This window comes from Orcinus orca, chromosome 13 (assembly GCF_937001465.1).
Source record: "Orcinus orca chromosome 13, mOrcOrc1.1, whole genome shotgun sequence".
Classification (NCBI taxonomy): Eukaryota; Metazoa; Chordata; class Mammalia; order Artiodactyla; family Delphinidae; genus Orcinus; species Orcinus orca.
In genome coordinates this window covers 70,655,325-70,683,173 of record NC_064571.1, presented here as the reverse complement: position 1 = coordinate 70,683,173, position 27,849 = coordinate 70,655,325, and the positions used below count along the sequence as shown (strand labels likewise).

At 53.1% G+C, this 27,849-nt stretch overlaps 2 protein-coding genes across 7 annotated transcripts; both read left to right on the top strand.

The window, feature by feature from the left end:
- The first annotated feature begins 165 nt into the window (after positions 1–165).
- ATRAID (all-trans retinoic acid induced differentiation factor) lies at positions 166–4,602 on the top strand. 3 transcript variants are annotated; one of them, XM_004268133.4, is made up of 7 exons: positions 166–415; positions 1,098–1,219; positions 3,021–3,092; positions 3,326–3,397; positions 3,499–3,620; positions 3,944–4,041; positions 4,267–4,602. In XM_004268133.4, exons 1-7 carry the CDS (start codon positions 317–319, stop codon positions 4,369–4,371), a joined length of 690 nt encoding a protein of 229 aa, XP_004268181.1. In that variant the 5' UTR covers positions 166–316; the 3' UTR covers positions 4,372–4,602. The 3 variants fall into 3 exon arrangements, with proteins under 3 accessions (XP_004268181.1, XP_033281016.1, XP_033281015.1); XM_033425124.2 differs by lacking the exon at positions 166–415 and adding an exon at positions 430–974; XM_033425125.2 differs by lacking the exons at positions 166–415; positions 3,326–3,397 and adding an exon at positions 426–974.
- A 154-nt stretch (positions 4,603–4,756) lies between these two features.
- Positions 4,757–27,325, top strand: CAD (carbamoyl-phosphate synthetase 2, aspartate transcarbamylase, and dihydroorotase). 4 transcript variants are annotated; one of them, XM_004268134.4, is made up of 44 exons: positions 4,764–5,046; positions 5,286–5,425; positions 7,594–7,723; positions 8,593–8,735; positions 8,910–9,051; positions 9,238–9,409; positions 9,616–9,801; positions 9,973–10,085; positions 10,407–10,552; positions 10,810–10,941; positions 11,313–11,546; positions 11,672–11,893; positions 12,093–12,281; positions 12,515–12,639; positions 12,820–12,950; positions 15,625–15,737; positions 15,982–16,226; positions 16,443–16,689; positions 17,056–17,154; positions 17,335–17,559; positions 17,645–17,827; positions 18,052–18,270; positions 18,546–18,713; positions 19,326–19,508; positions 19,628–19,732; positions 20,168–20,407; positions 20,654–20,735; positions 21,036–21,202; positions 21,368–21,532; positions 21,675–21,806; positions 22,028–22,229; positions 22,597–22,787; positions 22,882–23,022; positions 23,234–23,335; positions 23,715–23,811; positions 24,439–24,483; positions 24,591–24,760; positions 24,871–24,945; positions 25,467–25,679; positions 25,885–26,010; positions 26,209–26,364; positions 26,450–26,551; positions 26,734–26,828; positions 26,941–27,325. In XM_004268134.4, the coding sequence occupies exons 1-44, from the start codon at positions 4,965–4,967 to the stop codon at positions 27,041–27,043; spliced, it is 6,678 nt and encodes a 2,225-aa protein (XP_004268182.2). In that variant the 5' UTR covers positions 4,764–4,964; the 3' UTR covers positions 27,044–27,325. The 4 variants fall into 4 exon arrangements, 2 of the variants coding, with proteins under 2 accessions (XP_004268182.2, XP_049552177.1); XM_049696220.1 differs by lacking the exons at positions 4,764–5,046; positions 5,286–5,425; positions 7,594–7,723; positions 9,238–9,409 and having other exon boundaries at positions 8,595–8,735; XR_004482461.2 differs by lacking the exons at positions 24,591–24,760; positions 26,209–26,364; positions 26,450–26,551; positions 26,734–26,828; positions 26,941–27,325 and having other exon boundaries at positions 4,759–5,046.
- The last annotated feature ends 524 nt before the right edge of the window (positions 27,326–27,849 follow it).

Below are 27,849 nucleotides of genomic sequence, written 5' to 3'. Positions count from 1 at the left end.
CCCAGCCGCTACGGATACGCGACTCCGGCTCCAAGCGCAAGGAACACGGGGCTGAGGGAGCAGTGACGGGGAGGCCTTCGCTTAAGGGGGAAAAGGAGAAGGGGGTGGTCAGTCCCCCGCGAACGAGGACTGGGGCACATAGAGAAGAGCGCTGACCTCCGCGACTAGCAGCGTCCCCTAGCCCTCCCCGGACCGACGGGCCCAACGGACTAGCCTGGCAGACTAGGCCACGCCCCGGCGAGGGCGTGACACGGTGGGAGGCGGGGCCACACGCGCAAGTCTCGCGATCAGCCAAGAAGGACAGAGGAAGCGGAAAATGGCCCTTCGCGGGCTCGACAGTCCTTTGACCGTGGTGCCCTGGGCTGCAACCCTACTCCTCGTTCTGAGCGTGGAAAGGGCTTTGGCGCTACCCGAGGTACTGAAGCAAATTAAAGGTTGGGTTGAAACAGAGTTGCTTGCCGGCCCTCGGCTCTCCCCACTCCTCTGCTTCCGCGCAGCCCCGATTTCGTCCCTGGGGCCTCCCTAGACGTAGCCCATACAGCTCCCACTCCGAGTACTCAGGCCGCTGTCTCGCAGCGCCTTCTCCTTGCCGACGTCCAAAGACCTTCTAAATTTGACCTCCTTGCACCTTAAAATCGTTGAATAACTTTAAGTCGTTCTTTCTACAAACGAGACCTCTGGCCATTCTGCAAGCTTAACAGCGTACGAATGCCGTGTATCGTGCGTTGGCAGGACTGTACTTTCTGTAATGCTTGATGAGTTCTTTGTGTACCTGCAGTCCTTTTACACCCGCCAAATCGGGGCTGGCAGATTGAGAAGTCATTGGAGAGGGCATAATATGTATGTCTGAATAGTGATTCTCAAAGATGAGGTCCTTCCCTGGACAAGATCTGGTACAGAAATTCTCTGGTGCGCTGTTTTGGCGCCTGGTTCCAAGGGGAAGAAATGCGTCTTCTAGTAAACCTGACATAAAGGTAGGACACGTCCATGCCCTGTGTTAGAGGATTTCTGGAGAGTGTACTGGCAGTTAACTTTTGATCCTTGTTTGTTTCTTGGCTTTTCTTTCTGGAGTCCTAATAGTTTTCTTTCTTCTGCAGATATGCATCCAGTGTCCAGGGAGTGTGCAAAATTTGTCAGAAGTGGCTCTTTATTGTAAGCAGACATCAGACCTAATGCTGCACGCCCGCTGCTGCCTGAATAGGAAGGGCACCATCCTGGGGTGAGGGAGGAGAAGACATCCCTGGATACTGGAAAAGAGTTCCCAAACCAAATTCTTCAAGGCTTGCCTGATTGGCTTTTGAGATAAATATTCGTGCCTGTTTTGGAGGCATCTAAACCATGAGTCTCAGACTTTTTAATCTGTTATAGCATTTTTGGCTAAGTAAACAACCCTGTGGTTCTTCCTGGTTGAAATGCATAAAAGTCATAATTTTTAGCATTTTTTTAAGCTTGTTTCTTTTGTTTATTGTCAACTCTTTGGCTTATTTACTGTGTGTCTGCATGAAATGACTCCTTTGGCCTGAAGGACACTATGGAATATGGTTTTCTTCCCCTTCTCATTAATTCATGTTTGTCTTTGATGCAAATTTCTCTTCTTGTCCCCTTATGCAGATTAGTCTCTGCATTGTTTTCCTCTTACACTCTTGAGAATCCACCTCTTATGGCTTCAACCATTATGCAGGTGTCTCCCAAAACTAGATCTCTTTTAGTTTCCTTTGACCTCTCTCCAAGCTCCAGATACATGTGGGTACCTCTAGGTTCCTGTTAAACATTTCCTCTTTCAGAGCACCCTCACTTCAGACTCAAAATGTCTCATGTCTTGCTTCCATTCTTCTCTTTCCCTTATCTGCCTAAATACTTCTTTATATTAAACTTTATGAAAACCAATTTTTTTCCCTTATTACTCTCTGGCTTTAAAATTAGACTTATAATTGTCTGTTGTCCTAGGATAAAGTTCAAACCAGAAACTACCATAGACTGGCCCAACCCACCTTTTCAGCATTACTTTCAATTATTTGTCCACCCAAACCCTTCATGAGGGTCTGGCAGCAGCCAGACTCCTACCTCCAAAAGCATTCCGCCTTTCTTTCTTTGTTCAAACCTCTCTCTTTACCTAAAATTGCCTTCCTCCACCAAATTAAAACATATCTGTCCTTTAATTCCAACATCTTTTGTGAATGTTCCCTACTACTAAAAACCAGAGTAATTTCTTTTTATTTTTTATTTCCTCTAATTCTTAGTGTCTGTACCACTCAAATTAATTTTATATACTGTTCATATTTTAATTTAATGTTGTTTTTATTTTTGGTGATGGTCTTGTTCCCCTACTACATTGTAAGCCACTTGCAAGCTAAGATACTGAATGTTATTTTTAATTCTCCGAAATTTTGCAGTTAGTAGGCACTCAGTAAATATTTGTAGAATAAAGGAACAGACAGCAATAGATACTGAATAAAAAATAGTGTGGCATGGACCTTAATATCCAGTAGTTTACATCCATCCAATCTGTGGTAGGAAATGCACTTGGAAAAAACTTTCATTTATGTGACTTGAATTTTTTTCCCATATGATGGCCTTTTGTGGATCTGAGAATCATAATATTACAATGTGAGTGAGTTTCACTAATCCTGACAAGAAACAAATTTCTTTCAATATATGCACAGATGCATAGATATACTGATAAGAACGGTACTGTCCGGTGGAACTTTCTGCCACAATGAAAATGTTCTGTATCGGTACCTTCCAATACAGTAGCCACTAACCACCTTAGTGGTTACTGAACACTTGAAATGTGGCTAGTGCAAATGAAAGACTGAATTTTTTAAATTTAAATTAAGTAGCTGCATGTTGCTAGTGGTGACTTAATTGGACAATGCAGGATTAAAACATCTACCAGAGTACCTAGGTTGTGGCCCCGACACAGCTGTGTTCAATTAATATTAGCTGATAAGGGGGTTGTATTAGCTTACCTTGGATGAAGGGGAGAGACACACAGTTTTGCTGATTACCTATTTCCTCAGGCTGGATCTCCAGAACTGCTCTCTGAAGGACCCCGGTCCATACTTTCCTCAGGCGCGTACTGCTATCATCATGTAAGTCGTTAATTATCCTTCCCAAAAGGTGATTATGGCAAAGGGTTGATGGGAAAGTCTTTGAGGATGGACTCCTAAAAGGATGTTTAAATATTGTCTACATTTGGACAACTCAGAATGAGAACTGGATTACCAGTCCAGAAACACACTGGATTACCAGTCACACACATTCATGTGTGAATGGAAGTAAGGTGCTTTCCTAGAGCACAGTGCTAACAGTGTGTGCTTTGCAGAGACCTGCAGGCAAACTCCCTCCAGGGTGACTTGGCCAACACCTTCCGTGGCTTTACCCAGCTCCAGACTCTGTGAGTAAGAGGTGTGGGGTGTGGGAGAGAACCAAAGAGAGGCAGTGCTGTGAACTCAGCAACTTCAGGCTGCATATTATGACTGCCTGTGTTGTGTTCAGGATACTGCCACAAGATGTCAACTGTCCTGGAGGTATTAATGCTTGGAAAACTATCACTTCTTATATAAACAACCAAACCTGCCAAGAACAAAGGAACCTTTGCAACAGCACTGGGGACCCAGGTATGTTGTCTCACCTCCACCCCTCCAGAAACTGCCCTTCCTCTCTTGTATTCTCCGATTTAGATCAGAAAGACAGTAAAGTTGCTTAAGTGCCTTTTGTTTGGGTTTCTGAAGCTTTAACCCCTCGGAGAGAAAAGGTCTTAACCTTTTGTTAATATTTTTTAAATAATTTTATGATGATGATGACAATGTTCTGATTATCTGTAATCTTTCCTCGCTACCTTTGACCTAGAAACAGTTGAGAGAATCTAAGTTGAAGGAGATATTTGGGAAACATACCTAATGAAATCCAGTGATGTTCTCTGTTTTTCTCTGGCTCCCAGAAATGTGTCCTGAGAATGGATCTTGTGCACCTGATGGTCCAGGTCGCTTGCAGTGTGTTTGTGCTGAAGGCTTCCATGGCTACAAGTGTATGCGCCAGGTGAGGAATTAGGTCTTCTAATTAGGGATAAGAGAAATGCATAGAGTAAGTACCTCTCTGAAAGAAGAGCCATAAGACCAGGAGCTGATGCAAATCACCTAGAGAAGGAAACTATAAGAGAATTGCCCTGGGTGAGGGGACAGGTATGCTAGGAAAGAACTGGGTGTTAGGTTGTAAGCCCTTGGTGTAACCCTGTGTGAAGTTTTTTTGGTCTGTTATTCACAGGGCTCCTTCTCACTGCTCATGTTCTTTGGTATTCTGGGATCCACCACGTTATCCATCTCCACCCTCCTTTGGGGGACTCAACGTCGAAAAGCCAAGGCTTCATGAACCACATAGGTCTTCCTACTGACTAAAGATCATCCCTATCATAGTCCAGCCAGGGAGATTTGCTTCCTAGACATCATTGGTCAGCAGATCCTCCCTCCCAAGGCAGAGGCCGCCGTCGGAAGGAGGATGGAAATTTGCACAACCCTGGGTGTTGTAGACCCAGTCCAGGAGTGGACTAGTACCGGTTCCCATTTGTGCTGTTGACCATAATAAACAGTTTTTCTTTTTTTCTTTTTCGTCTCTTGGTTGGCGTGGTAAAGGATACTTTGGGAGAGCGGGCTTTCTCAGGTATCCCATCGCTTCGCGCAGGGTAGAGTAGAGGAGGTGACCCAACCCTTTCGCTGCCCTGGCCCCGCCCCTCACGTTCCTAGCCCCGCCCCTCACGCCGCCAGCTGCCCGCGCCGCCGCAGTTTGCCGCCGCCTAGAGCGCCTGGGCTCCTGCGCGGTCCACGCCGCCTTTGATCCAGACACCGGCGCGGCTAGCCACGTGGACCGAATCCGGGCGCGCCGTCCTCACGTGGTTCTAGCATCCGCTGGGGCTTGCTGCGTTTCCCGCTTCTCTGTAATCACCCCGGCTTCTGAGCTCCGCTCCCATGGCGGCCCTGGTGTTGGAGGACGGGTCGGTCCTGCGGGGCCAGCCCTTTGGGGCCGCTGTGTCGACTGCCGGGGAAGTGGGTAAGCAAGTCCGGGCTGGCTGCCGACCTCATCCCACTCTCTGCTGCCCCTCTCTGCCCAGCCTGCCCTGCCCAGACCCCGCCATTTTCCCGCCTGCACACCCCCTCCCCCGCCATTCCCCAGCCCGGCCCCTTTTATCCCTGACGGTCAGGGCAGCCTGCACTGGGGCATTATCCTCGCTCGGGGCAGTGCTCCGAAGAGTGCCCTGCCTAAGCCCCAGCTCTGCCTCTTTCTTGCAGTGTTTCAAACCGGTATGGTCGGCTACCCCGAGGCCCTCACTGACCCTTCCTACAAAGCACAGATCTTAGTGCTGACATATCCTCTGATTGGTAACTACGGCATTCCCCCAGATGAAGTGGATGAGTTCGGACTCAGCAAGGTAGCCACATCCAATGCTTTCTCTACATTCCTTTTCAAATCAGTAATTGTTAACTGTTAGTGAAGACACTGACATTCCGCTAGGCATTCTGGAGAAAGCAGGTACACACTAAAGTGATAGACAAGCACTCTGCAGGGTTTGTTAGGTAACACCTTGAGAAGCACAGAGTGCTGGAGGCAAAGGCGAAGAGTCTGGGCTCTAGTAAGGAACCAGTGAAAATTTTTTAGCAGCAGAGTGATGTGATGGGAGCAGTGCTTTAAGAGTGCGTAAATTAATGGGAAAGAGACTGGAAACTAGGGTCACACCCTTCTCAGTGATGGTGGGTCACAGTTCACCTACCAGACCAATGAAGTTGATTATCATCTAAACCTGCTTTCCTTACCTTGCCTCATTCTTTACCACTTTTCAGTAGAGTTCTTACAGTATGTAGATAAGAAACTCAGTTTCCTTCTCAGTGAGGTTTCTCCTATTCCTCCTCGTCTGGAATTTGGAAACTAAGTTGCCCTCTGAGAGTTCAAGTAATAAAAAAAAAAAAAAAAATCAACACAAGTTAATTTTAGAGCAGCCATAGCCTCCGGTGCAGTATTCCTCAAAACTCACTTTGTCCTAATTCTAGGGTTACTGAGCCTTTAATTCTTAATATGCTTTCCCTGTCACCCTGACACTTGGAAAAGGAAACTCTAAGAAAGAGAAGTGCTTGGTATTCCTGGAAGAACCATTCCTCATCACATAAATTCACTGCATTCTGTATAAATTCACTGCATTCTAGCTTATAATGCACTATCTTGGTTAATTGACCTAAGTCTTCAGCTTTGTCAACTCTAGATACATGTCAAAGTTGAGTTTATACACTTGCAAAATTGAGGCCCTGACAACCAAGGTGAGTAAGGCCTCCTGGAGCCACCAGCCCACCACGGATGCTTCTGCAGCACATATGCTATAAATGCACTTGTCCATGTGCAGACACCTAGCCATGGAGGGTTCTGCCAAACTAGCCTTCAGATCCCATTCATCTTTCTTTAAACCTTCCACCACTAAGCAGATGTAGTTTAAATATGCCACTTTCTCCTAGATAAACAATCTGTTTCTCTACTTAGTTATTATAAACTTATCTGTCGAGTAGCAAATTTACATTACCTTTTTTCTTTTAATTTTTTTAAAAATTTATTTTATTTTCGACTGTGTTGGGTCTTCGTTGTTGCATGCAGGCTTTCTCTAGTTGCGGCGAGCGGGGGCTACTCTTCATTGCGGTGCACAGGCTTCTCATTGTGGTGGCTTCTCTTGTTGCGGAGCACGGGCTCTAGGCGCTCGGGCTTCAGTAGTTGTGGCTCACGGGCTTAGTTGCTCCGCGACATGTGGGATCTTCCCAGACCAGGGATCGAATCCTTGTCCCCTGCATTGGCAGGCGGATTCTTAACCACTGCGCCCCCAGGGAAGCCGTACATTACCTTTTTTTTTAATGATAATCCCTTACGAAGTGGGGGGTGGGGGTGGGGTGGGGGTATAATGCCTAGTATTGCACCCTGAAGCTTTGTTTTTATTTAGTAAGGTATTGTGCCGCTGCCTATTCTACACTATGTTTTTATCACACCCTGTGATTATGATATTGTTTTATCTACGTTACTTTATTATTTTCTGGTTCCCTAGGTAGCAAATTAACATTCTGAAAACAGGACCTTGTCTTTTTTTATGCTCGTGCTCCTCCCCCAGCATCTGTTATAGTGCCTGGCACCAGGTGGGCCCTCAGTAAACGCTGACTACTATCATGTGTCAGGTACCTTGCTCTTGAGTTCATAGTTCGCTGATGAAGACATCTGGACACATTTGTAATACAATGGAAATAGCAAGTCAAGTAGAAACAAAGTGAACTTAGGTGAGCTCTAAGGAGGAGACACAAGCTGCAGTGGGTGAGAATGGGGGTGACTTCATGGAAAAGGGGATAGAAGAAAAGGAAGGGAAAAGGAAAATGTCATTTCAATTACTAATCAGGCCCACGTGTTCAGTGTTTCATGCGGGGGACAGCATTGCTGATAAAAGGCAAAAGCATGAGGTGCTTGGCATGTTAAAGGAACGACAGGTCATTGAGTGTGGCTGGAGTACAGGGTCCATGGCCCTGCAGGAAGGTGTGTGGCCCTGGGCTCCTCACAGTCTCCTCCTCCCATCGACAGTGGTTTGAATCCTCGGGGATCCACGTGGCAGGACTGGTGGTAGGAGAGTGCTGCCCCACACCCAGCCACTGGAGTGCCACCTGTACCCTGCATGAGTGGCTGCAACAGCGTGGCATACCCGGCCTACAAGGTATGGTGCAAGCACAGGGGTGTCTGAGTGGAGCACAGATACCCAGATGGAAAGAATCAAGGACTCTGTGGACTCTTGGGACTTGAGTCCAAGATTGTGATACGGTGTACCTGATTCCCAAGCTTTAGACTGGGGGCTGGAGCTGTGGGAAGGAACTGAGCTCTCACTCAGATGGAAAATTTCAAACATGCAAAAGGAGAGAATAGGATAATGAACCCCCAGCTTCATCAACTCAGGGCTAAACTTATTTCATCACCACTACTACAACTCCCAGATTATTTTGAAGCAAATCTCAGACATAATATCATTTCACCCACAGAGAGTTCAATAGCTGTGAAAAAAAAAACCCTTGTAAAAACATGATCACAGTAACATTACGGTAACCTTTTAAAAATTAACAGTAATTCCTTAATATCAAACATACAAGGAATGTTTAAAATTTCTCCAACTTTCTGATTTTTTAAAAACTTTGTTTATTTGAATCTGGGTCTACGCAAGGTCTGTACATTGCACTTGGTTGATAATCTTTACTCTTTGGGCCTTGTAACCTATTTGACACAAACCGTTGATTTTCCTTTAGAATACCCCACAGTCTGCATTTTATTGATTACATTCCTGTATTGTCATTTAGCGTGTTCTTTTGTCCCTTGGTATTATTTTCTGTAAACAGATCTGGAGTGGTGGTTCAATTCATATGTGATATTTGGGGGCAAGAGTACTTCATGGTAGGGTACTTCCAGCAGGATAGCCCGGGATTTTTGATGCCCATGGAACAGTCACAGTGTGTGACTCAGGCTCTGAAATGGAAGTCTGACGTCATGCGTGACTGCGTTGGGGGAGTGATCTCTCAGAGTCTGCTGTTTGGGCAGGAGTGGACACTCGGGAGCTGACTAAGAAGTTGCGAGAGCAAGGGTCTCTGCTGGGAAAGCTGGTCCAGGATGGGACGGAGCCTTCAACCCTGCCGTTCTTGGACCCCAATGCCCGCGCCCTGGTGCCGGAGGTCTCCATTAAGGTACAGAGGTAGAGTGGGAGAGTATCCCAGACTAAGCACAGTAGTTATATTCTGCCCATACTGAGGGGTGAACACTTGAGGGAGAACCAGAAGAGGCCTCCAAGGTAGGGATTGTTGTGTGTGCACATTATACCTACTAATCACAGCTGTCAACCATCGCCCTTTATTCCTCAGGTCCCACGGGTATTCAATTCAGGGGGCACCCCTCGGATCCTTGCTTTGGACTGTGGCCTCAAGTATAATCAGATCCGATGCTTGTGCCAGCGTGGGGCAGAGGTCACTGTGGTACCCTGGGACCACGCATTAGACAGTCAGGGTGAGTAGCTTAGGTCTGTACAAGGTGACAGACAAACAGCATGGGTGGAAGGTCTGGCCCTCGGTCCAGTTGCTGAAAGTCAACATGAGCTGCAGGGAAGAAGGTGGAGATAAGGGCTTTTGCTCTAGTGGTGTTTCTCTCTAGTTGAACCACGGGTTTTGACATCATCTTTTCTGCCCACTCCAGAGTATGAGGGTCTCTTTCTGAGTAATGGCCCTGGCGACCCCGCCTCCTATCCCAGCGTGGTATCCACACTGAGCCGTGTCTTATCTGAACCGAACCCCCAACCTGTCTTTGGGATCTGCCTGGGACACCAGCTGTTGGCCTTAGCCATTGGGGCCAAGACTTACAAGATGAGGTGGGACTTGTGGGGAGAGGAAGTGCCCACACCTCTGACATGATGAGGTGTGGGGAGTCTTGGGACTGGGAGTAGAGTTGGTGTTCATTAGTGTTGAAATAGGAGTGCGGGTTGTTGAGAATCGTGAGATCAGCAAGAGCTGGGTTTGGTACAGTAGTGAAGGGAGGGTGAAAGGGGCCTGTGACTCAGTACGTTTCCATCTCCAGATATGGGAACCGAGGCCATAACCAGCCATGCTTGCTGGTGGGCTCTGGGCGCTGCTTTCTAACATCCCAGAACCATGGGTTTGCTGTGGAAACAGACTCACTGCCAGCAGGCTGGCTTCCTCTTTTCACCAACGCCAACGATCACTCCAATGAAGGCATTGTACATGAGAGCCTGCCCTTCTTCAGGTGAGCCTGGGTGGTTCTGGCATGATGACTGGATCTGTACGGCTTTGAAGCCCACTGGGACTTGAAGATCAAAAAGTAAAGTGCAGCAGTGGCCCCCGTCACCTTTCCCACTACCTACCTCCAAGGCTGCCGATGATGCTGGCAATTTTCGTGATCCACTCTCTTCAACAGTGTCCAGTTTCACCCAGAGCACCACGCTGGCCCTTCAGATATGGAACTTCTTTTTGATGTATTTCTGGACACTGTGAAAGAAGCCACCACCAGGAACCCTGGGGGCCAGACAGGTAAGCACTTGAGTAGAACTGGGTTGTGGATCTAAGAATGGGCTCCAGGAGAGGCATAAGATGGACCTGTCTCGGGAAACTGATAGGTGTTTGGGAGGTTAGGCGGGAGGGCTGGGAGGCAGTCAGGCCAAGATGATTCATGTATGCTGCTTCTATTCAAAGGAACCCAGAATCACAAGTCCTGGCGGCTTCTGGTCCTGCCTCTGCCACTCGTTAGAGGCATGACTTGTTCTTGACTCTTCTGTAAAGTGAGGGGTTAGTCTAGATGACCTCTCGGTCTCATTCAGCTCTAACGCTCTATGACTTTCTTTGCCTCCATAGTTCGAGAGCGGCTGGCTGAGCGCCTCTGCCTCCGTGGGATTCCCACCCCAGGCTCTGGGCTTCCACCACCACGAAAGGTTCTGATTCTGGGCTCAGGGGGCCTCTCCATTGGCCAAGCCGGAGAGTTTGACTACTCAGGCTCTCAGGTAAAGCACGTGCGTCCCTGACCCTCTGGGTGTGTGGCCCTCAGGAGCAGACAGGGCTGAGGCATGAGCATTAGTTGTAGGGAGGAAGTGACCCAGGAGATCTGGGGAATGTGCAGAAAGGTGAGGTGGTGAGGAACAGAAGTGGGTTTTTAGGGACTGAGAGTCCAGGGAGGGGAGAAGAGGAAGAGAAATACTGGTCTAAGACTGAAAATCTTGCTTCTGCATTCGAGGCCGATATGCCCTTTTTGTCCCCCTAGGCGATCAAGGCCCTGAAGGAGGAGAACATCCAGACGTTGCTGATCAACCCCAACATTGCCACCGTGCAGACCTCCCAGGGGCTGGCTGACAAGGTCTATTTCCTCCCAATAACGCCTCACTACGTAACCCAGGTATGACTCGGATGAGGCTAGACTGAGGAGGAGACCCACGTGGGCAGGGGGATCCTGTGTCACTCTGGGTTTTTTCAACTTCTCTTTTTTCTTTCTTTTTTTTTTTTTTGCGGTACGCGGGCCTCTCACTGTTGTGGCCTCTCCTGTTGCGGAGCACAGGCTCCGGACGCGCAGGCTCAGCGGCCATGGCTCACGGGCCCAGCCGCTCCGCGGCATCTGGGATCTTCCCGCACCGGGGCACGAACCCGCGTCCCCTGCATCGGCAGGCGGACTCTCAACCACTGCGCCACCAGGGAAGCCCTTTCCAACTTCTTAGATCCACTCCCTAACCCCAGGGTCTTAATGACTATTATTCCTCTCTCCTCCCTCAGGTGATACGTAATGAGCGCCCAGATGGCGTGTTACTGACTTTTGGGGGCCAAACAGCTCTGAACTGTGGTGTGGAGCTGACCAAGGCTGGGGTGCTCGCTCGGTATGGGGTCCGGGTCCTGGGCACACCCGTGGAGACCATTGAGCTGACTGAGGATCGGCGCGCCTTCGCCTCCAGGATGGCCGAGATCGGAGAGCACGTGGCCCCCAGTGAGGCAGCAAACTCTCTTGAGCAGGTTCGGGGCATGGTTGGGGTGGACAGGTGTTGTTTCCTTGACATCGTATTCTCTCCGGGTCCAGGAGCCCTCCGCGCAGCGCGCAGTCAAGGCCTGATCCGTTTGTCCGTCTCTGCTCGTTGCAGGCCCAGGCAGCTGCCGAGAGACTGGGGTACCCCGTGCTGGTGCGCGCAGCCTTTGCCCTCGGGGGCCTGGGCTCTGGCTTTGCCTCTAACAAAGAGGAGCTCTCTGCTCTCGTGGCCCCAGCTTTTGCCCATACCAGCCAAGTGCTGGTAGACAAGTCCCTGAAAGGATGGAAGGAGATTGAGTATGAGGTGGTGAGAGACACCTATGGCAACTGTGTCACGGTGAGTGACGGAGGAGGGGCATAGCATCAGGCAGTATGAGCCCTTGTAAGAGCCGGGGTCCAGCTGATATCTTTGAGAGTTCGATGTCCCTCAGACCCAGGATGGGTGCGTCTCCAGAGGCAACAGGACCCTGGGATGCAGCCTTCTGCCTCTCCTGACTCCCTTTGGCAGTGACCACTCTGGGACTCTCCCTTCACAGGTGTGTAACATGGAGAACCTAGATCCACTGGGCATCCACACTGGGGAGTCCATAGTGGTGGCTCCAAGCCAGACGCTGAATGACAGGGAGTACCAGCTACTGCGGCAGACGGCCATCAAGGTGACTCAGCACCTTGGAATTGTGGGGGAGTGCAACGTGCAGTATGCCTTGAATCCTGAGTCTGAGCAGGTGAGACTCTAGGCCGTGGGGCTGATACTGTAGCTGTTGGACCGCCTTCCATAATTTTGGGGCCTCTAGGCCAAGAGGCCCTTTAACCCTACAGACCCTGGAGTAGAAGCTGGGATTATCTTCGGTAGGGTCGGAGGATGCTGCTTTATTTTCCTGCCTTTCTGAGACCTTTCCTAGGCAGGCCTTCTAAGCCAGTTATCTGGTAACTCTTTCTCTGTTCTCTCTCTTTGCAGTATTACATCATTGAAGTGAATGCCAGGCTCTCTCGCAGCTCCGCCCTGGCCAGTAAGGCCACGGGCTATCCACTGGCCTACGTGGCAGCCAAGCTGGCTTTGGGCATCCCTCTACCTGAACTCAGGTACAAGGGTTGGGGAGAGATCAGGGAGGAAAGGTGGTGGGGAGCTTAAAAAAACATGTATGGGACAGGGAACGTGGAAAGGACGTTGGCCTGGATGTGTGGGATGGAGAGAACTATCTGGAAGCTCACCATTTACATCTCCTGCTCTGTCCTCTGGCACCCTCACCCGATGGCTCCCAGGAACTCGGTGACAGGGGGAACAGCAGCCTTTGAACCCAGTCTGGATTATTGTGTGGTGAAGATTCCTCGCTGGGACCTCAGCAAGTTCCTCCGTGTCAGCACAAAGATTGGGAGCTGCATGAAGAGTGTCGGTGAGAGACACACCCCAGGAGCCCCCTCCCCAGATCACCTCATGGGGTCCCACATGTCCCAAGGATCTAGAATGTCATAGAGTCAGTTCCCTGGCATGATCTTTCAGCTCCTATATGAGCAGCTTCTTGGGAACGCGGTTTCTCAGAACTAATATTTCCAACTAAGATAGCAGTCCTCCTCAGGGGCGGGAATCAAAGACATCTGGAAATCTGTCCGAATACACATGCTACCTCCACTCCCCAGATGGCATGTCAAAAATCTTGGGATGGGGTGATAGCCATTGGACTATCTCATTTCTCTCATGTTACGCATGAGTAAGCAGGTCCCACAGAAGGAAAGTGTGTGCCTGAGTAAAGGGCGGAGCCAAGAACTGAAAACTAGATCAGTTGCTAGTTGCTTATGTTCCTCTGTTTACAGTATGTTGCCTGTCATGGGTGAGACCAGTTCCATGAAACTCCACGCACAGCACTTCATGGCATTTTGCCCATGGCCTCGTCACTAGGCTGTTAATACAGTGACAGTTTGTTCTCCACGCTTGTTTAAATACTGATTGCTTCAGGGAAACGACGACTGCTGTTTTCCTATGAACACTTCTAAGGCCAAGTCAGCGCAGTGGCAGCCACGCTGAGTGTGTCTCCTTCTCTGGGCACTTCCTGCCATGGTCACTAAATGAAATGTTGTTTAATACAATGTCTAAGATCAGAGCAGGACATCAGACACCTTTTCATAAAAACAGGGACACTTAGTAATGAATAGTGAATGGGCATGATGGTCAGCCTCCAAGCAGTGGAGAGCGTGCTGGGATTGAGTTAGTATGCTTCCTTATACTGACCCTTTAAATTGCCTTGGTTTGTCCTGCAAAGCATTTCCATTAAAACAAGCATGTGCATGTACCAAAGTGCCACCAGCTAAGGGTAAGAGCATTTTGCTGTGTTCCAGATTTTCCATTAAGAGCAATAGTAGCCTTTAAACACGTAAGTCTAAGCTCAGATATGATCTCAGAATGTTTAGAAATCTTACAGGACTGCCAAGTTGTTCCTTCTGGAGATGAATTTCTGTTAACGTAAAAATTATAATAAACATGGGAATGAAGCCATAAATTGTGGCTAAAAGAAGTGGATTGAAAATAGGACAATCAAAAATTGATTCCTAGATGAGACATTTAAGTATCTTACATCTATTTGAGTGTTCTTGGAGTGTGATCTGCCATGGTCACTTTTTGTAACTTTTATTATACAAGTAAGATACATGAATCATTGAGAAATTAGAAAAGATAGTTTAACCAAAGAAGAGTCATCACCTGTAATCTTGTCATACAGAGATTAATTTGGGGATATGTGTGATTCCAGGATTTTTCTAGGCCTGCATGTATTAGTGCATTGGGTTTTTCTTTTACCCAGAATAAAAACTTTTATAATATAACCACATTACAAAGGAATTGAGCAAAATCACTCATCCACTTACTTAACATTACTGGTACCATCTTGACGTTTTAAAAATTTTTTTAAGGAAACAAATGTTAGGATTGTAAACAGAAAAATACATTTGGTAAGGAATATTTGAAGACCCTAGGGTAAATTGTCAGAGGACATGAACAGAACTTTATAGAATGGGAAATCAATAAGCAGGGCTGGGGGATGGGGGAAGTTCCCTCTTTTTAGTAGTTATAAATCTAGTTAAAATGAGATAATAATTTTTGCTTATTAGCAAAAACTTTTAAATGATTATACACACTTCTTAGAAGATTGGTTAAATTTATACTTTGTATTGTAAAGCGCAGACTTCTATAAAGCCACTAATACTTATCAAGGGCCAGAAGATTTATCTTACCTATTGCCCATGCACTTCTGGAAATGTATCCTAAGGAGATAACCTAAAGCACGGAAAACATCACAGCCTCCCTTAGAATGATGAACACGTCAAAACTAAATGTCTTACAGTAAGTGAGCAGTTACATTATGGTAAATCATACAGGAGTTAAACGGCTGGTAATAAAGTGACATAGAATGTGGGAACAAGCTTACCATGAGGGAAAAAGCAGGATAGAAGTTGTATGTGTACTATAATCATGTATAAAACATATTTGAAAAAAGTCCAGGAGGAAGTACTCTAAAGTGATAGCTGTAAATGTGATTAGCTCTGGATGGATTTATAGAGTGATGGGATCATCTTCCTGTTACCAGACTTTTAAAAAGTTTTAAAGGGTAAGCCAGATCCCAAATGGTATCATCACAATATGAATAAAGCAAACCGAATAACTGGATAACCCAACGGGTGGGTGGGGCCTCTGTGATACAAGTGCAACATGTTCCAGTATCCACATGCCCATGGTAGGCATTTTAGTTTCATTTCACTAATAAACACAAAACATGAAAATGGTAGGGAGAAGAGGTGCAAGTGTAAGATTCTCAATGAAACACCATAAATCCCACAACCGTGGGACTTGACTGTAAACTGCAGACATTCTGGGGACTTCCCTGGCCATCCAGGGGTTAAGACTCCAAGCTTCCACTGCAGGGGGTGCAGGTTCGATCCCTGGTTGGGCAACTAAGATCCTGCAGGCCACAAGCTGAGGCCAAAAAAAAAAAACAAAACAACTACAGACATTCTGGGCAGCACGCCCCCAGCTGCCTCTGCCCTCTGGCCCTCAGTGCTCACATGGTATCCCTCCAGGTGAGGTCATGGGCATTGGGCGTTCTTTTGAGGAAGCTTTCCAGAAGGCTCTGCGCATGGTGGATGAGAACTGCGTGGGCTTTGATCACACAGTCAAGCCCGTCAGTGACATGGTAAGCGGCTCCCCTTCCCCTGGCAGTACCCTCGGGACGGACCCTGCTTCTCTCTGTCCCCGGCCCCTGAGCTTGCTGCCAGTAGTACTAGCAGCAGTCACTGGCGGACCTTTGCTGTGTTTTCACTTTGCTGAGAGTTCGGTGACTTCATTTCTCATGTTGCATTATTCTGAGGACGTATCACTAGGTTTGTTTCTACAGATGGGGAAGCGGAGGCTTAGCTTGTCTGCCCTCTCCCCGTTAGGAGCTGGAGACTCCAACAGACAAGCGCATCTTTGTGGTGGCAGCTGCCCTGTGGGCGGGCTACTCGGTGGATCGCCTGTACGGACTTACCCGCATCGACCGCTGGTTTTTGCACCGCATGAAGCGGATCGTGGCACACACCCAGCTGCTGGAGCAGCACCGTGGACAGTCTCTGCCCCTACCCCTGCTGCAGCAGGCCAAGCGCCTCGGCTTCTCAGACAAGCAGATTGCCCTCGCAGTTCTCAGGTCAGGGATGGCGGGGAGGGCCTCGGGCCGAGAAGTGCCGGGCAGAGAACCTTGGTACCAGCGAGGGGCCCTCGGAGGGGAGGGTGTGGGGAGCTTTGGAGGCCCCTGACCTTCAGCCCTGGGAATTTTCCTCTCTGATCCCTACCTGGGATCTCCGCCCTCTACTTGGTCCATACCCCACTCTCAGGGCCTACGTTTCTGACCCTTCTTCTTCAGCACAGAGCTGGCTGTTCGCAAGCTGCGTCAGGAACTGGGGATCTGCCCAGCGGTGAAGCAGATTGACACAGTTGCAGCTGAATGGCCAGCCCAGACAAATTACTTGTACCTGACATACTGGGGCACCACCCATGACCTCAGCTTTCGAATGCCTCATGTCCTGGTCCTGGGCTCTGGCGTCTACCGTATCGGCTCCAGCGTCGAGTTTGACTGGTGTGCTGTGGGCTGCATCCAGCAGCTCCGAAAGGTCCAAGAGCTAGTCTTTCCTATGGTTTTCTCTGCTGTTCTAATCAGCTTTGGCAGCTGCCTTCCACCCACACTCAACCCTGGCGCTTTCTAGTCATTGCTGCACCTTAACATCTATCACAGGGCTTTGGGTTGGGGGGGTCCCCTTAAGCCGTCCTGTGCCTCACATGTGGTTCCTCTCCAGAACTCTGTATCTGCTTTTCCGATAGCTTCATTGCTGGTCTGACTTCCCTCCCACGGCAGCCGTCCTGTACAGCAGTTTCAGAGACAGCTGAGGCGGTGCTCTCTGGAGTACTGCTTTGGCTTTACTCTCTCGGTGCTCTTCTTCCCATCTGATTGCTGAATGTCATTCCCCTCGCTGTCGCAGATGGGGTATAAAACCATCATGGTGAACTACAACCCAGAAACAGTCAGCACCGACTATGACATGTGTGACCGACTCTACTTCGATGAGATCTCTTTTGAGGTGAGACGGGTGAAGGCTGCCCGTTAGCCTGGGAGGCCAGTCAAGTAGGAGTAGCTGACGGACCTAAGACTCTTTAGAACTTGTGGGGTTTGAGGGTGAAGGCTGAAGAGCAGAGAACAAGAAGACTCAGACCCCTGACCCTGCCTGCTGCCGCCACCTGTTTCTCCTCCTGCACCGTAGGTGGTGATGGACATCTATGAGCTAGAGAACCCCGAAGGCGTGATCCTGTCCATGGGCGGGCAGCTGCCCAACAACATGGCCATGGCTTTGCATCGGCAGCAGTGCCGGGTGCTGGGCACCTCCCCTGAAGCCATCGACTCGGCTGAGAACCGTTTTAAGTTCTCCCGGCTCCTGGACACCATTGGTATCAGCCAGCCTCAGTGGAGGGAGCTCAGTGACCTAGAGGTGGGCTGGGGCCTGGTGGGGTCTGGAGGCTGGATGATGTCACGGGTGAGTGTGAGCAACCCAGCTAAGCTCCCTTTGCCCTTAGTCTGCCCGCCAGTTCTGCCAGACCGTGGGGTACCCCTGTGTCGTGCGCCCCTCCTATGTGCTAAGTGGTGCTGCTATGAACGTGGCTTACACCGATGGGGACCTGGAGCGCTTCCTGAGCAGTGCGGCAGCTGTCTCCAAGGAGCACCCCGTGGTCATCTCCAAGTTCATCCAGGAGGCCAAGGTGGGAGGCTGCAGACAGGTCTCTGCAGGCAGGCTCCCAGCCTCAGAGGCGACTCCCCTCTCTGGTCCTACAGAAGTTTGTAGGCACAGGGGGCTGGATAGGACGGGTTGTGCCAGGGCTCTTAAAGGAAGGGAAGCTTCCTGCAGGGGCGAGCGGGAGAAGAAGATGGCCCTTGCTCTACATCACATTGCCCTGCACGCCGCCCACCCCCCACCCCCCACTAGGAGATTGATGTGGACGCTGTGGCCTGTGATGGTGTGGTGGCAGCCATCGCCATCTCCGAGCACGTGGAGAACGCAGGTGTGCATTCAGGTGATGCCACACTGGTGACCCCGCCGCAGGACATCACTGCCAAAACCCTGGAGCGGATCAAAGCCATCGTGCACGCCGTGGGCCAGGAGCTGCAGGTCACAGGACCCTTCAATCTGCAGCTCATTGCCAAGGTAGTAAGAGGGGGCAAAAGGCAGGGACCAGAGGTCTGTGGCGCCTCCTTGTTCTGTGCCGGCCCTGGCGCCAGGGAGCCCTCATCGGAGGAGGAAAGCCTGAGGGGCAGGGTCACAGCTCGAGCCCACAGTATTGTCAGGGTTTCTAATAGTCACCCTGCCCCCTGTCCCGGGTTGATGACCCACAGAACGATGAGTGGGGGGAAGAGCCAAGGTCCCTGGGATGGTGTCACAAGCCCACCTGTGGAAGGCCCGACCAGTCCCTCTCTGCCCAGGACGACCAGCTGAAAGTCATCGAGTGCAACGTGCGTGTCTCCCGCTCCTTCCCCTTCGTCTCCAAGACCCTGGGTGTGGACCTAGTAGCCTTGGCCACGCGGGTCATCATGGGGGAAGAAGTGGAGCCTGTGGGGCTCATGACTGGCTCTGGAGTCGTGGGGGTAAAGGTAAGGAGGATTGAAGCCCGAGGTTATCAGTCAGCGGGGAGGCAAATAGTGGAGGGAGTTCATCTCCTGCACAAGCTATATGTCAGTCGGCATATAAACCAAGCACCTCCTGTGGGCAAGGCCTTCCTGGGCCGTCAGGGCAATAAGATGGTCTTTGTCTCTTAGGAGCTTCCACTCTAGTGATGGGAGGCAAGAGAAGTCGGGTCCAAAAACAGCTTGTTTCTAGAACAGTGTGTGATAAACCTGCATAATAGAGATAAAAACAAAATGCTAAAGGAGGTGCGACTTCCAGAGAGGGTGGTGACCCTCAAGAAGGCTCAAGAAAAGAAGTGGTATTTGGAATGAGCCTTGGAGGACGGTCAGGATGTGAGATTTGAGATTGGCCAAGCTTGTTGAGGAGGTGTTCCGAGGCCAGGGAGTAGCCTCGTGGAGACCGAGGGGAGCCCGAGCATGTTTGGGAAGCAGCTGATGATTGGTGGGTTCACGTGGAGCCGCACAGGGAAGGCTCACCCCGCTGTCTGGAGGAGGCCGAGAGAGGGGATTGAGGCCCCCCCACTGGTGCAGGATATGGGCCTATCACGCCTGGGCCTCACTCACCTCCTGCTCTCTCAGGTGCCCCAGTTCTCCTTCTCCCGCCTGGCGGGTGCTGATGTGGTGCTGGGTGTGGAGATGACCAGTACCGGGGAAGTGGCTGGCTTCGGGGAGAGCCGCTGTGAGGCCTACCTCAAGGCCATGCTAAGCACTGGCTTTAAGATCCCCAAGAAGAACATCTTGCTGACCATTGGCAGCTATAAGGTACAGAATCCGGGGGGTGCCTGAAGATGGGGGGACAGATGGCCTTGGCTCCCTGGGCCAGGGCTGACCTTGAAGTGGAAGACGGGAGAAACACAGCCTCATCCTCCTTCTTGGTTCAGAACAAAAGTGAGCTGCTCCCAACTGTGCGACTGCTGGAGAGCCTAGGCTACAGCCTCTACGCCAGCCTGGGCACTGCTGACTTCTATACAGAGCACGGTGTCAAGGTATGGGATGCTCCTGCCCTACCCCACGCTGCCCACTCTCCAAGGGTGTGAGAGCACCCAGGAATTCTCTCCCTGTTCACCTGCTTTTCTTGTCATTGTATAAATTATATATTCCACGTAGAGCAGTAGAACATACAGAGAAGCAAAGAGAAAAAAAGAATTCCCTCATGACCTCCCCACCATTGTTAACATTTTGGCATGTTTCCTTCCAGAATTTTATCTTTCTGCGTGAAGTGTGGGCTCATACCGCAGAGTCCTTGGTAACCATAGTGTAGATGCCTTTCTTGTCAAGAAAAATGCTTTGCCTGTAGCTAAGAGAGGTAGCCTGGTCCCCATCCTCCTCATGGGCTCCCGGGCCACCTCTCCTCCCTTCTGGTTGGCCTTCCTGGCCCCTGCCAGGCTCGGGTTGGCCCCGACCTTGTCTCTGGGCCACAGGTAACGGCTGTGGACTGGCACTTTGAAGAAGCAGTGGATGGAGAGTGTCCACCACAGCGAAGTATCCTGGAGCAGCTCGCTGAGAAGAACTTTGAGCTAGTGATTAACCTGTCCATGCGCGGGGCCGGGGGCCGGCGTCTCTCTTCCTTTGTCACCAAGGGCTACCGCACCCGGCGCCTGGCCGCTGACTTCTCCGTGCCCCTCATCATCGATATCAAGTGCACCAAACTGTTTGTGGAGGTAACTGACACCTGGGTGCCGGGAAGGGGGCAGCCAGCGTCAGTGGGGGAAGAGGGAGAAGTGAGCGTGCCCTGGGGCTGGGAAATCTCAGTACGAAACAGCTATGCTAGTGATCAAGTTTTGTGGCTGCAGAGAGAGAAGGTGGGTATAGAGAGGCCGAAGCCTGGTTTATGGGAAAACCCAATCCCTCTCTGCACCTCCCAGGCTGCCCTTAAGTCAAAGCTGACCGTGGTTCCCACTTTGCAGGCCCTAGGACAGATTGGGCCAGCCCCTCCTTTGAAGGTGCATGTTGACTGCATGACCTCCCAGAAGCTCGTGCGGCTACCTGGTAAGTGCATCTCTTGAGAGAACCTGGCTTCTGGACACTGGTAGAAGCTTGCATGGACCCTGGGTGCAGCACAGGATGGCCGTGGGGCCCACTCTGCCCTGGAGTGTACAGAGTGGGGAGGGCCCAGAATCTGCCTCACCCTAAGCTCTTTTACTCCTCCATCCACGATGCCCTTGACAAACCTCACCACCTCTCACTTGTATCGGTCGCTGCTTATTTTCCTGCCACCCCAGTTCACCTCCTTGATGCCCTGCGTGTCTCGGAATCTTCCTCTAATCTGCTGCCTCCGTGTTCTCCCAGGATTGATTGATGTCCACGTGCACCTGCGGGAACCAGGGGGGACACACAAGGAGGACTTCGCTTCAGGCACAGCGGCTGCCCTGGCCGGGGGCATCACCATGGTGTGCGCCATGCCTAATACCCGGCCCCCCATCATCGATGCCCCTGCTCTGGCCCTGGCACAGAAGGTGAGTCCTTGTTCTCCTGCTTCCTGGTGACCTCCATGCCCCCACCAGCCTCCCCCACCTCCCTGAACCCTGCTCCCTCTGCCCCTCCCCAGGGGCCCAGGCCATGCATGGGTGCCACGCTGGCACCGGTGCTGAGGGGCCTAATCTCAACTGTACCCTCTCCAGCTGGCAGAGGCCGGCGCCCGCTGTGACTATGCCTTATTCCTCGGAGCTTCGTCGGAAAACGCAGGGACCCTGGGTGCTGTGGCTGGGTCTGCTGCAGGGCTGAAGCTCTACCTCAACGAGACCTTCTCCGAGCTGCGGCTGGACAGTGTGGCCCAGTGGATGGAGGTAGGGGTGGGCAGGTGAGAGGAGGCAGCCAACCAGTACCTCCTGGCTTGAGGGCCCCACACAGTGGGCTGGCAGCAGTGAGTCAGGAGCTCTGTGAGGGCTTGGGCTCTGCACGGTCCCGGAATGTTCTTCCTGCCCCCAGCACTTCGAGACGTGGCCGTCCCACCTCCCCATTGTGGCCCACGCAGAGCGTCAGAGTGTGGCCGCCGTCCTCATGGTGGCCCAGCTGACCCAGCGCTCGGTACACATCTGTCACGTGGCACGGAAGGAAGAGGTGAGAGCCCAGCAGAGGTGCCCCTGTTGCTTTCCCAGTAACTCCAGGTGATCAGGGTAGTCCTTGGGGGCAGGAGAGGGGCAGGGCACGAGCAGGGGAGCCTGGAGCCCGTACCCAGCACATCTGCCCCATGACTTTCCGAGAGGGGAGGTGGGCTGCGGGGACTTTGCAGGGTGGGGCCTGGAGGGAGGCCTCCTCGAGGTCTCCCTGCTCTCCCCCAGATCCTGCTGATTAAAGCCGCAAAGGCACGGGGGCTGCCGGTGACCTGTGAGGTGGCGCCCCACCATCTGTTCCTGAGCCGCGATGACCTGGAGCGTCTGGGGCCCGGGAAGGGGGAGGTTCGGCCTGAGCTTGGCTCCCGGCAGGATGTGGAAGCCCTATGGGAGAACATGGCCGTCATCGACTGCTTTGCCTCCGACCATGGTGAGAGGGCCCAGGCCGAACCCCCTCTGCCCGGGCGGGCTCGTGCCCCATCCTCACGGGCAAGGACCTTGGGTTCCATGAAGATTGGGCCTTGATCTGGGTAGGATCCCAGCCTCTAATACAGTTCCTGGTCTGTCATAGGTGCTTGATAAATATTTACTGAAAGAACGAATGAGTAAACTGTAAATGAGAGAATGTGGGTGAAAGGGGTGGGCCCCCAAAGATGACAGCAGTCCCAGTTTCCCTACCTTCTGATTCCCAGAAAAAATTAGCATCGGGGTTGGTAGTGAGGCACCATCTTGGTGGCGTGCGTGACCTCTCGTGTGTGGAGGCGATCGGTTCCGAGGGTCATGCTCTCTTCTCCCAGCCCCCCACGCCGTGGACGAGAAGTGTGGGCCCCAGCCACCCCCCGGCTTCCCGGGGTTGGAGACCATGCTGCCCCTACTGCTGACGGCAGTGAGCGAGGGCCGGCTCAGCCTGGATGACCTGCTGCAGCGACTGCACCACAACCCCCGGCGCATCTTCCACCTGCCGCCCCAGGAGGACACCTATGTGGAGGTGTGGGGTTGAAGGCCGGGGGGCGGGGGCTCCCCAGCCCTGGGAGCCGTTCCACGCCGCAGCCCGTGCCTGGCGTAACCCATGACTCTGACAGGTGGATCTGGAGCATGAATGGACGGTCCCCAACCACATGCCCTTCTCCAAGGCCCACTGGACACCCTTTGAAGGGCAGAAGGTGAAGGGCACCATCCGCCGTGTGGTCCTGCGAGGAGAGGTTGCCTATATTGACGGGCAGGTATGTGTGTGGCCCATGCTCAGGCCGGTCGTGACCCGCTCGTGCTATATTCTCCTCCCACCCCAGCACATCTCTGTGGTCCCACTACCCGTCCAACTGCCCTGGGTGCAGGTGGGTGCAGGTCCCCAGGGCATTTTTTTCTTCTCGCTGGCTTCCACCCCTTTAGGACCCCAGTCTGGCTCACTTGCCCGCCCCTGCCTTCTGTCCGCAGGTGCTGGTGCCGCCGGGCTACGGACAGGATGTACGCAAGTGGCCACAGGGGGCTGTTCCCCAGCTCACGCCCTCGGTCCCCGCCGCCAGTGAGCTAAACACGGTATGCGCGCTGCTTCGGGCTGGGGGGCGGGGTTGGGGGTACAGTCAGGCGTCGGGCTGGCAGCATTGGTGGTTCGGGGCAGTGGAACGTTCGTCACTTAACACTTAATATCCTCACCACCTACCCCCTCTACTGCAAAACATAGAATTAACTCTCAGTTTAGGAGTCTTCCCACAGGAAACACACCCCATTATTAACCCAAGCAGAGAGACGTCTTGGAGAGGCCAGTGGGCCCGCGCCTGTTGAGGGCAGCCCAGTGGGAGGCGGGGCTGAGGGGACATGATGGAGGTAGAATCCTAGCGGACAGGGAGCAGTTTGGCTTTTCTTGAGGGATTGAATTTGAGGAGGGTCAGGTCAGTACCCAGTGTTGTCTCTCCAGACCCCAGAGAGGCCCCGCCGGGGCATCCCAGTGCTTCCCGATGGCCGCTTCCACCTGCCACCCCGAATCCACCGAGCCTCTGACCCAGGTTTGCCAGGTAAGAGGAAGGTCCTATGACGTGGAGGGTGGGGCCACCTGGACTTAGAGACGTGTCCAGATGGGCTCCTCGCCCCCGCAGTGTCCCAGGTGGGCTGAGGTTGGGGGCTTTGTGGCCTAGGAACTGTCCCAGCGCCCCCCAGCACCTCACCTCTGTCCACTTACCTTGTCCTTCCTGCTGCCCTCATCTGACCTGCTGTGCCCGCCTTTGCCTAAATCAGCCCGCCCAGCTTGAGGGAGGCATCCCACAGCTTCTTCTCACAGGCCCTTTTTTGTTGTGGGCAGCTGTGTTCCTCCGCCTGGGAGCTGGGATCCCATGGGGCAGCAGAGCGTGGGGTAAATCCAGGTTGTTGGTTGGTGTGAGCCTGGCCGTTCTCCCTGCCTAGGAGCCTTTTGCCAACTGGGAGGGTTCCGGGAGGGCACCACTGATCACACACAACAGCCCCTGTGGGAAATCACGTGTCTGTGCCCAGAGCTGCCGGTCCTTCCTGCCCTCACCTAACCTGCTGTAGCTACTGTGGTGTGAGTTGGTTTAACACAGACACTGTGGTCCGGAGTCCTGGGGAAGCGGGGGCTCTTCACACACCTCAGCCACAGGCTTACATCTGTCCTGTTGCCCTCTTTGTAGCTGAGGAGCCAAAGGAGAAGACCTCCCGGAAGGCAGCTGAGCCAGGTGAGAGACGCCCCGGAACACGCGCTCACCTTGGGGACCTCTCTGATCTGGCCTGGGTAGGAGAAACCCTCTGACCAGCCTCTTCCGCCCCGTCCCTCACTCTGCAGAGCTGATGGGAACCCTTGACGGCACCTGCTACCCTCCACCACCAATACCTAGACAGGCGTCGCCCCAGAACCTGGGGACCCCTGGCCTGCTGCACCCCCAGACCTCACCCCTGCTGCACTCATTGGTGGGCCAACATATCCTGTCTGTCCAGCAGTTCACCAAGGATCAGGTGCCTGGGGGAGGGAGGAGGGGAACACCCAGAGCTTTGAGGACCTGGAGAGTCGGGGCTAGGGCCCCTGGGGGCCACCGCCTTTCCAGCTGACTTGGGATCTTTCTTAGATGTCTCACCTGTTCAACGTGGCACACACGCTGCGCATGATGGTGCAGAAGGAGCGGAGCCTCGACATCCTCAAGGTCAGGGTCAGGGCTGTGGGCTGGGGATCCAGGCCCGTGTCAGCAGGGCTGTGCGGTGGTCAGAGGGGTCTCCCTCCCCTGCCATAGGTCCCCTCGTGTGAGTCCACACCCTCCATAGGTAAGCCCTACTCTGGGAGGTCCTGCTCCTCTAGGCCGCCCCCACGCTTGCCCTCCTCTGATCGGTATTCAGCTGACTTGCGGGGCCCTGAGCACCAGCACACAGGCCCACTGATCTGGTCACTTGATTGGTGCTGGTGTATTCGTGGGAGTGAAGTCTAGGGTATTTCCTTCTCTCCCAGAGAATGAATGTCTCGTTCAGACTCTTAACAATGGCTTTTTGGAGGCAGACCTTTAGCTCAGAGTGACACTATGGTGGAAATGTCAAGGCTACAACAGGTCATGGGAAGGTTTGGGGGACAGGGTTCTAGCACCCCTCTTGCGTAAGTTGGGGAGGCAGGCATCAGCCCACGCGCTCCCCAAGGTGAACACGTGTGTGCACACATGACTCCCGCCTCCCCCAGGGGAAGGTGATGGCCTCCATGTTCTACGAGGTGAGCACGCGGACCAGCAGCTCCTTTGCAGCGGCCATGGCCCGGCTGGGGGGCGCCGTGCTCAGCTTCTCAGAAGCCACGTCCTCCGTCCAGAAGGGTGAATCCCTGGCTGACTCGGTGCAGACCATGAGCTGCTACGCCGACGTCGTGGTGCTGCGGCACCCCCAGCCCGGAGCGGTGGAGGTGAGGCCGGCCTGTGTGCCGGGGCAGGATTGATTTGGCTGGACCCAGGGACACGAGGGCCCTCCTGCCCACACTTCCTGTGACTGCAGGTCTCAGTTGGGCCAGATGGGTGCGGGGACCCCAGGAGGAGTGGGACTGCGGCAGGGAGTAGGGGTCCCTGAGACGCAGAAGACAGGATTCTCCTTCCTCGTCCCCGTGTTCACAGCTGGCAGCCAAGCACTGCCGGAGGCCAGTGATCAATGCCGGGGATGGGGTCGGAGAGCATCCCACCCAGGCCTTGCTGGACATCTTCACCATCCGGGAGGAGCTTGGGACAGTCAACGGCATGACGGTGAGGGTGGTGGCAGGGGTTGGAGGCCTGCCTGGTGATGGTCTGGAGAGGGGGACAGTGGGGAGGTGGTTTCTGCATTTCAGCGCGTGTTGCGCGCATTCTGAGGTCTACGTTCTGGTTCTGAGGCCGAGAGCTTTAAAATGGGGGTGCGGGTGTGCTCAGTCTGGGGGCCCTCTTGGTGACCGGCTTCCTCCCCAGATCACAATGGTTGGGGACCTGAAGCACGGACGCACGGTGCATTCACTGGCCTGCCTGCTCACCCAGTATCGCGTCAGCCTGCGCTACGTGGCGCCTCCCAGCCTGCGCATGCCCCCCGACGTGCGGGCTTTCGTGGCATCCCGCGGCACCAAGCAGGTCAGGCCCTGGGAGCCCGTGGGGGACCTGGGCTGGGCGGTCAGTGCCGGCACCACACTCACCCTGGCTGGGCCTCACCCTCCAGGAGGAATTTGAGAGCATCGAGGAGGCGCTGCCCGACACCGACGTGCTCTACATGACTCGCATCCAGAAGGAGCGCTTCGGGTCTAGCCAGGAGTATGAAGCTGTGAGCACAAGGGCTGAGGAGAAGCCAGGGCTGGAGCTGCTGGGCATCCAGACTGGCAGCCGGGAAAGCTGGGTCCCTCGCTTGCGACAACTGAGTGCGAGGACGGGGGGTGGAACCCAGGCTCGTGGGCTCGTAGCCGCCCCTGCCCGGCCGTGCTCACGGGGCCCCTCTCTGCCTCGCAGTGCTTCGGCCAGTTCATCCTCACTCCCCACATCATGACGCGGGCCAAGAAGAAGATGGTGGTGATGCACCCCATGCCCCGAGTCAATGAGATAAGGTGACGTGGCGTGAAAATTGAGGATACGCTTGGGGGCGGGGTCTGGCTCTGGGAGTGCACTCAGTCCGTTCAGGCTGTCGTGGGCACATGGTAACCCTTCCTTCTCTTGCAGTGTGGAGGTGGACTCGGACCCCCGAGCAGCCTACTTCCGGCAGGCGGAGAATGGCATGTACATCCGCATGGCTCTGTTAGCCACTGTGCTCGGCCGCTTCTAGGGCCCGACCCCTCAGCCTCTTCTCAGGCCCAGCTGCTGGGCATGGAATCCGGTGCCCTCCACGGAGGCAGCACACTTAGTAGATGCTCTCGGGCATCCAGATAGGTCATGTGCTCATACGCACACACATGTGGACCACGCTTCAGACGCGGGACTGGACTGGAGCTGTCTAGCGTGGGGGCGGGGCCTCTGATGCCGGGGCCCAGTCGGCCCCGTCTCCCTTATTGCGCCTGAAATCTGTACTGTTACTTTTCCACTGACTTAGTAAAACAGCTGAGCTGCCTCTGGTTCTTGCTTCCTTGCATGTATCCTGGCTTCAGCAGAGGATGTTAAGTGTAATAGGCAGAGCTTTCTTCTAGAAAACGAGAATAGTTTCCCAAATACGAGAGCAGCCTTGCCGGGCAGGCTCATGTTCTGGCCAGGGGAGCAGCCAGTCCCCCATTTTCAGAGTGGTGGCTCTTTGGGGTTCTGGGCGGGAACATGCCATTCTACTGGTGCTCTCCATGGCCCGCACTACACTGATAGGTGTCCAGCCCTCCTTCCTCAATTCAGGTGCATGAGTCGTGGTGAAGGGAGGGCTGAGCATCTGCGTCCTGCTAGCGGTGTTCATTATCCCGTAGGCCTTTTCTCTCCTCTGGTTAATCCTCTCCTCAGTGGCTGAGGTGGCCACTGCATCCTCAAAACCTCGCTCGGAGTTCTCCGGCTGCCGGTACTGGGAGGAGCCCCTCCTACCTACTATCCCTGGGAGCCCGCCTCACTGGACTTCTCAGCCTGGACTAGGGTAAGGGGGGCTGAGGAGCACTTCCG

What these genes read in the sequence shown, in the direction of transcription:
- ATRAID (XM_033425124.2), top strand. Translation starts at nt 867, where the DNA reads ATGAGGTCCTTCCCTGGACAAGATCTGGTACAGAAATTCTCTGGTGCG. An exon ending in CTAGTAAACCTGACATAAAG is followed by an intron (nt 975 to 1,097) that starts GTAGGACACGTC and finishes TTTCTTCTGCAG; the next exon opens with ATATGCATCCAGTGTCCAGG. An exon ending in GCTACAAGTGTATGCGCCAG is followed by an intron (nt 4,042 to 4,266) that starts GTGAGGAATTAG and finishes TGTTATTCACAG; the next exon opens with GGCTCCTTCTCACTGCTCAT.
- CAD (XM_004268134.4), top strand. Translation starts at nt 4,965, where the DNA reads ATGGCGGCCCTGGTGTTGGAGGACGGGTCGGTCCTGCGGGGCCAGCCC. An exon ending in ATCCCTCTACCTGAACTCAG is followed by an intron (nt 12,640 to 12,819) that starts GTACAAGGGTTG and finishes GATGGCTCCCAG; the next exon opens with GAACTCGGTGACAGGGGGAA. An exon ending in TTGCCTATATTGACGGGCAG is followed by an intron (nt 23,023 to 23,233) that starts GTATGTGTGTGG and finishes TTCTGTCCGCAG; the next exon opens with GTGCTGGTGCCGCCGGGCTA.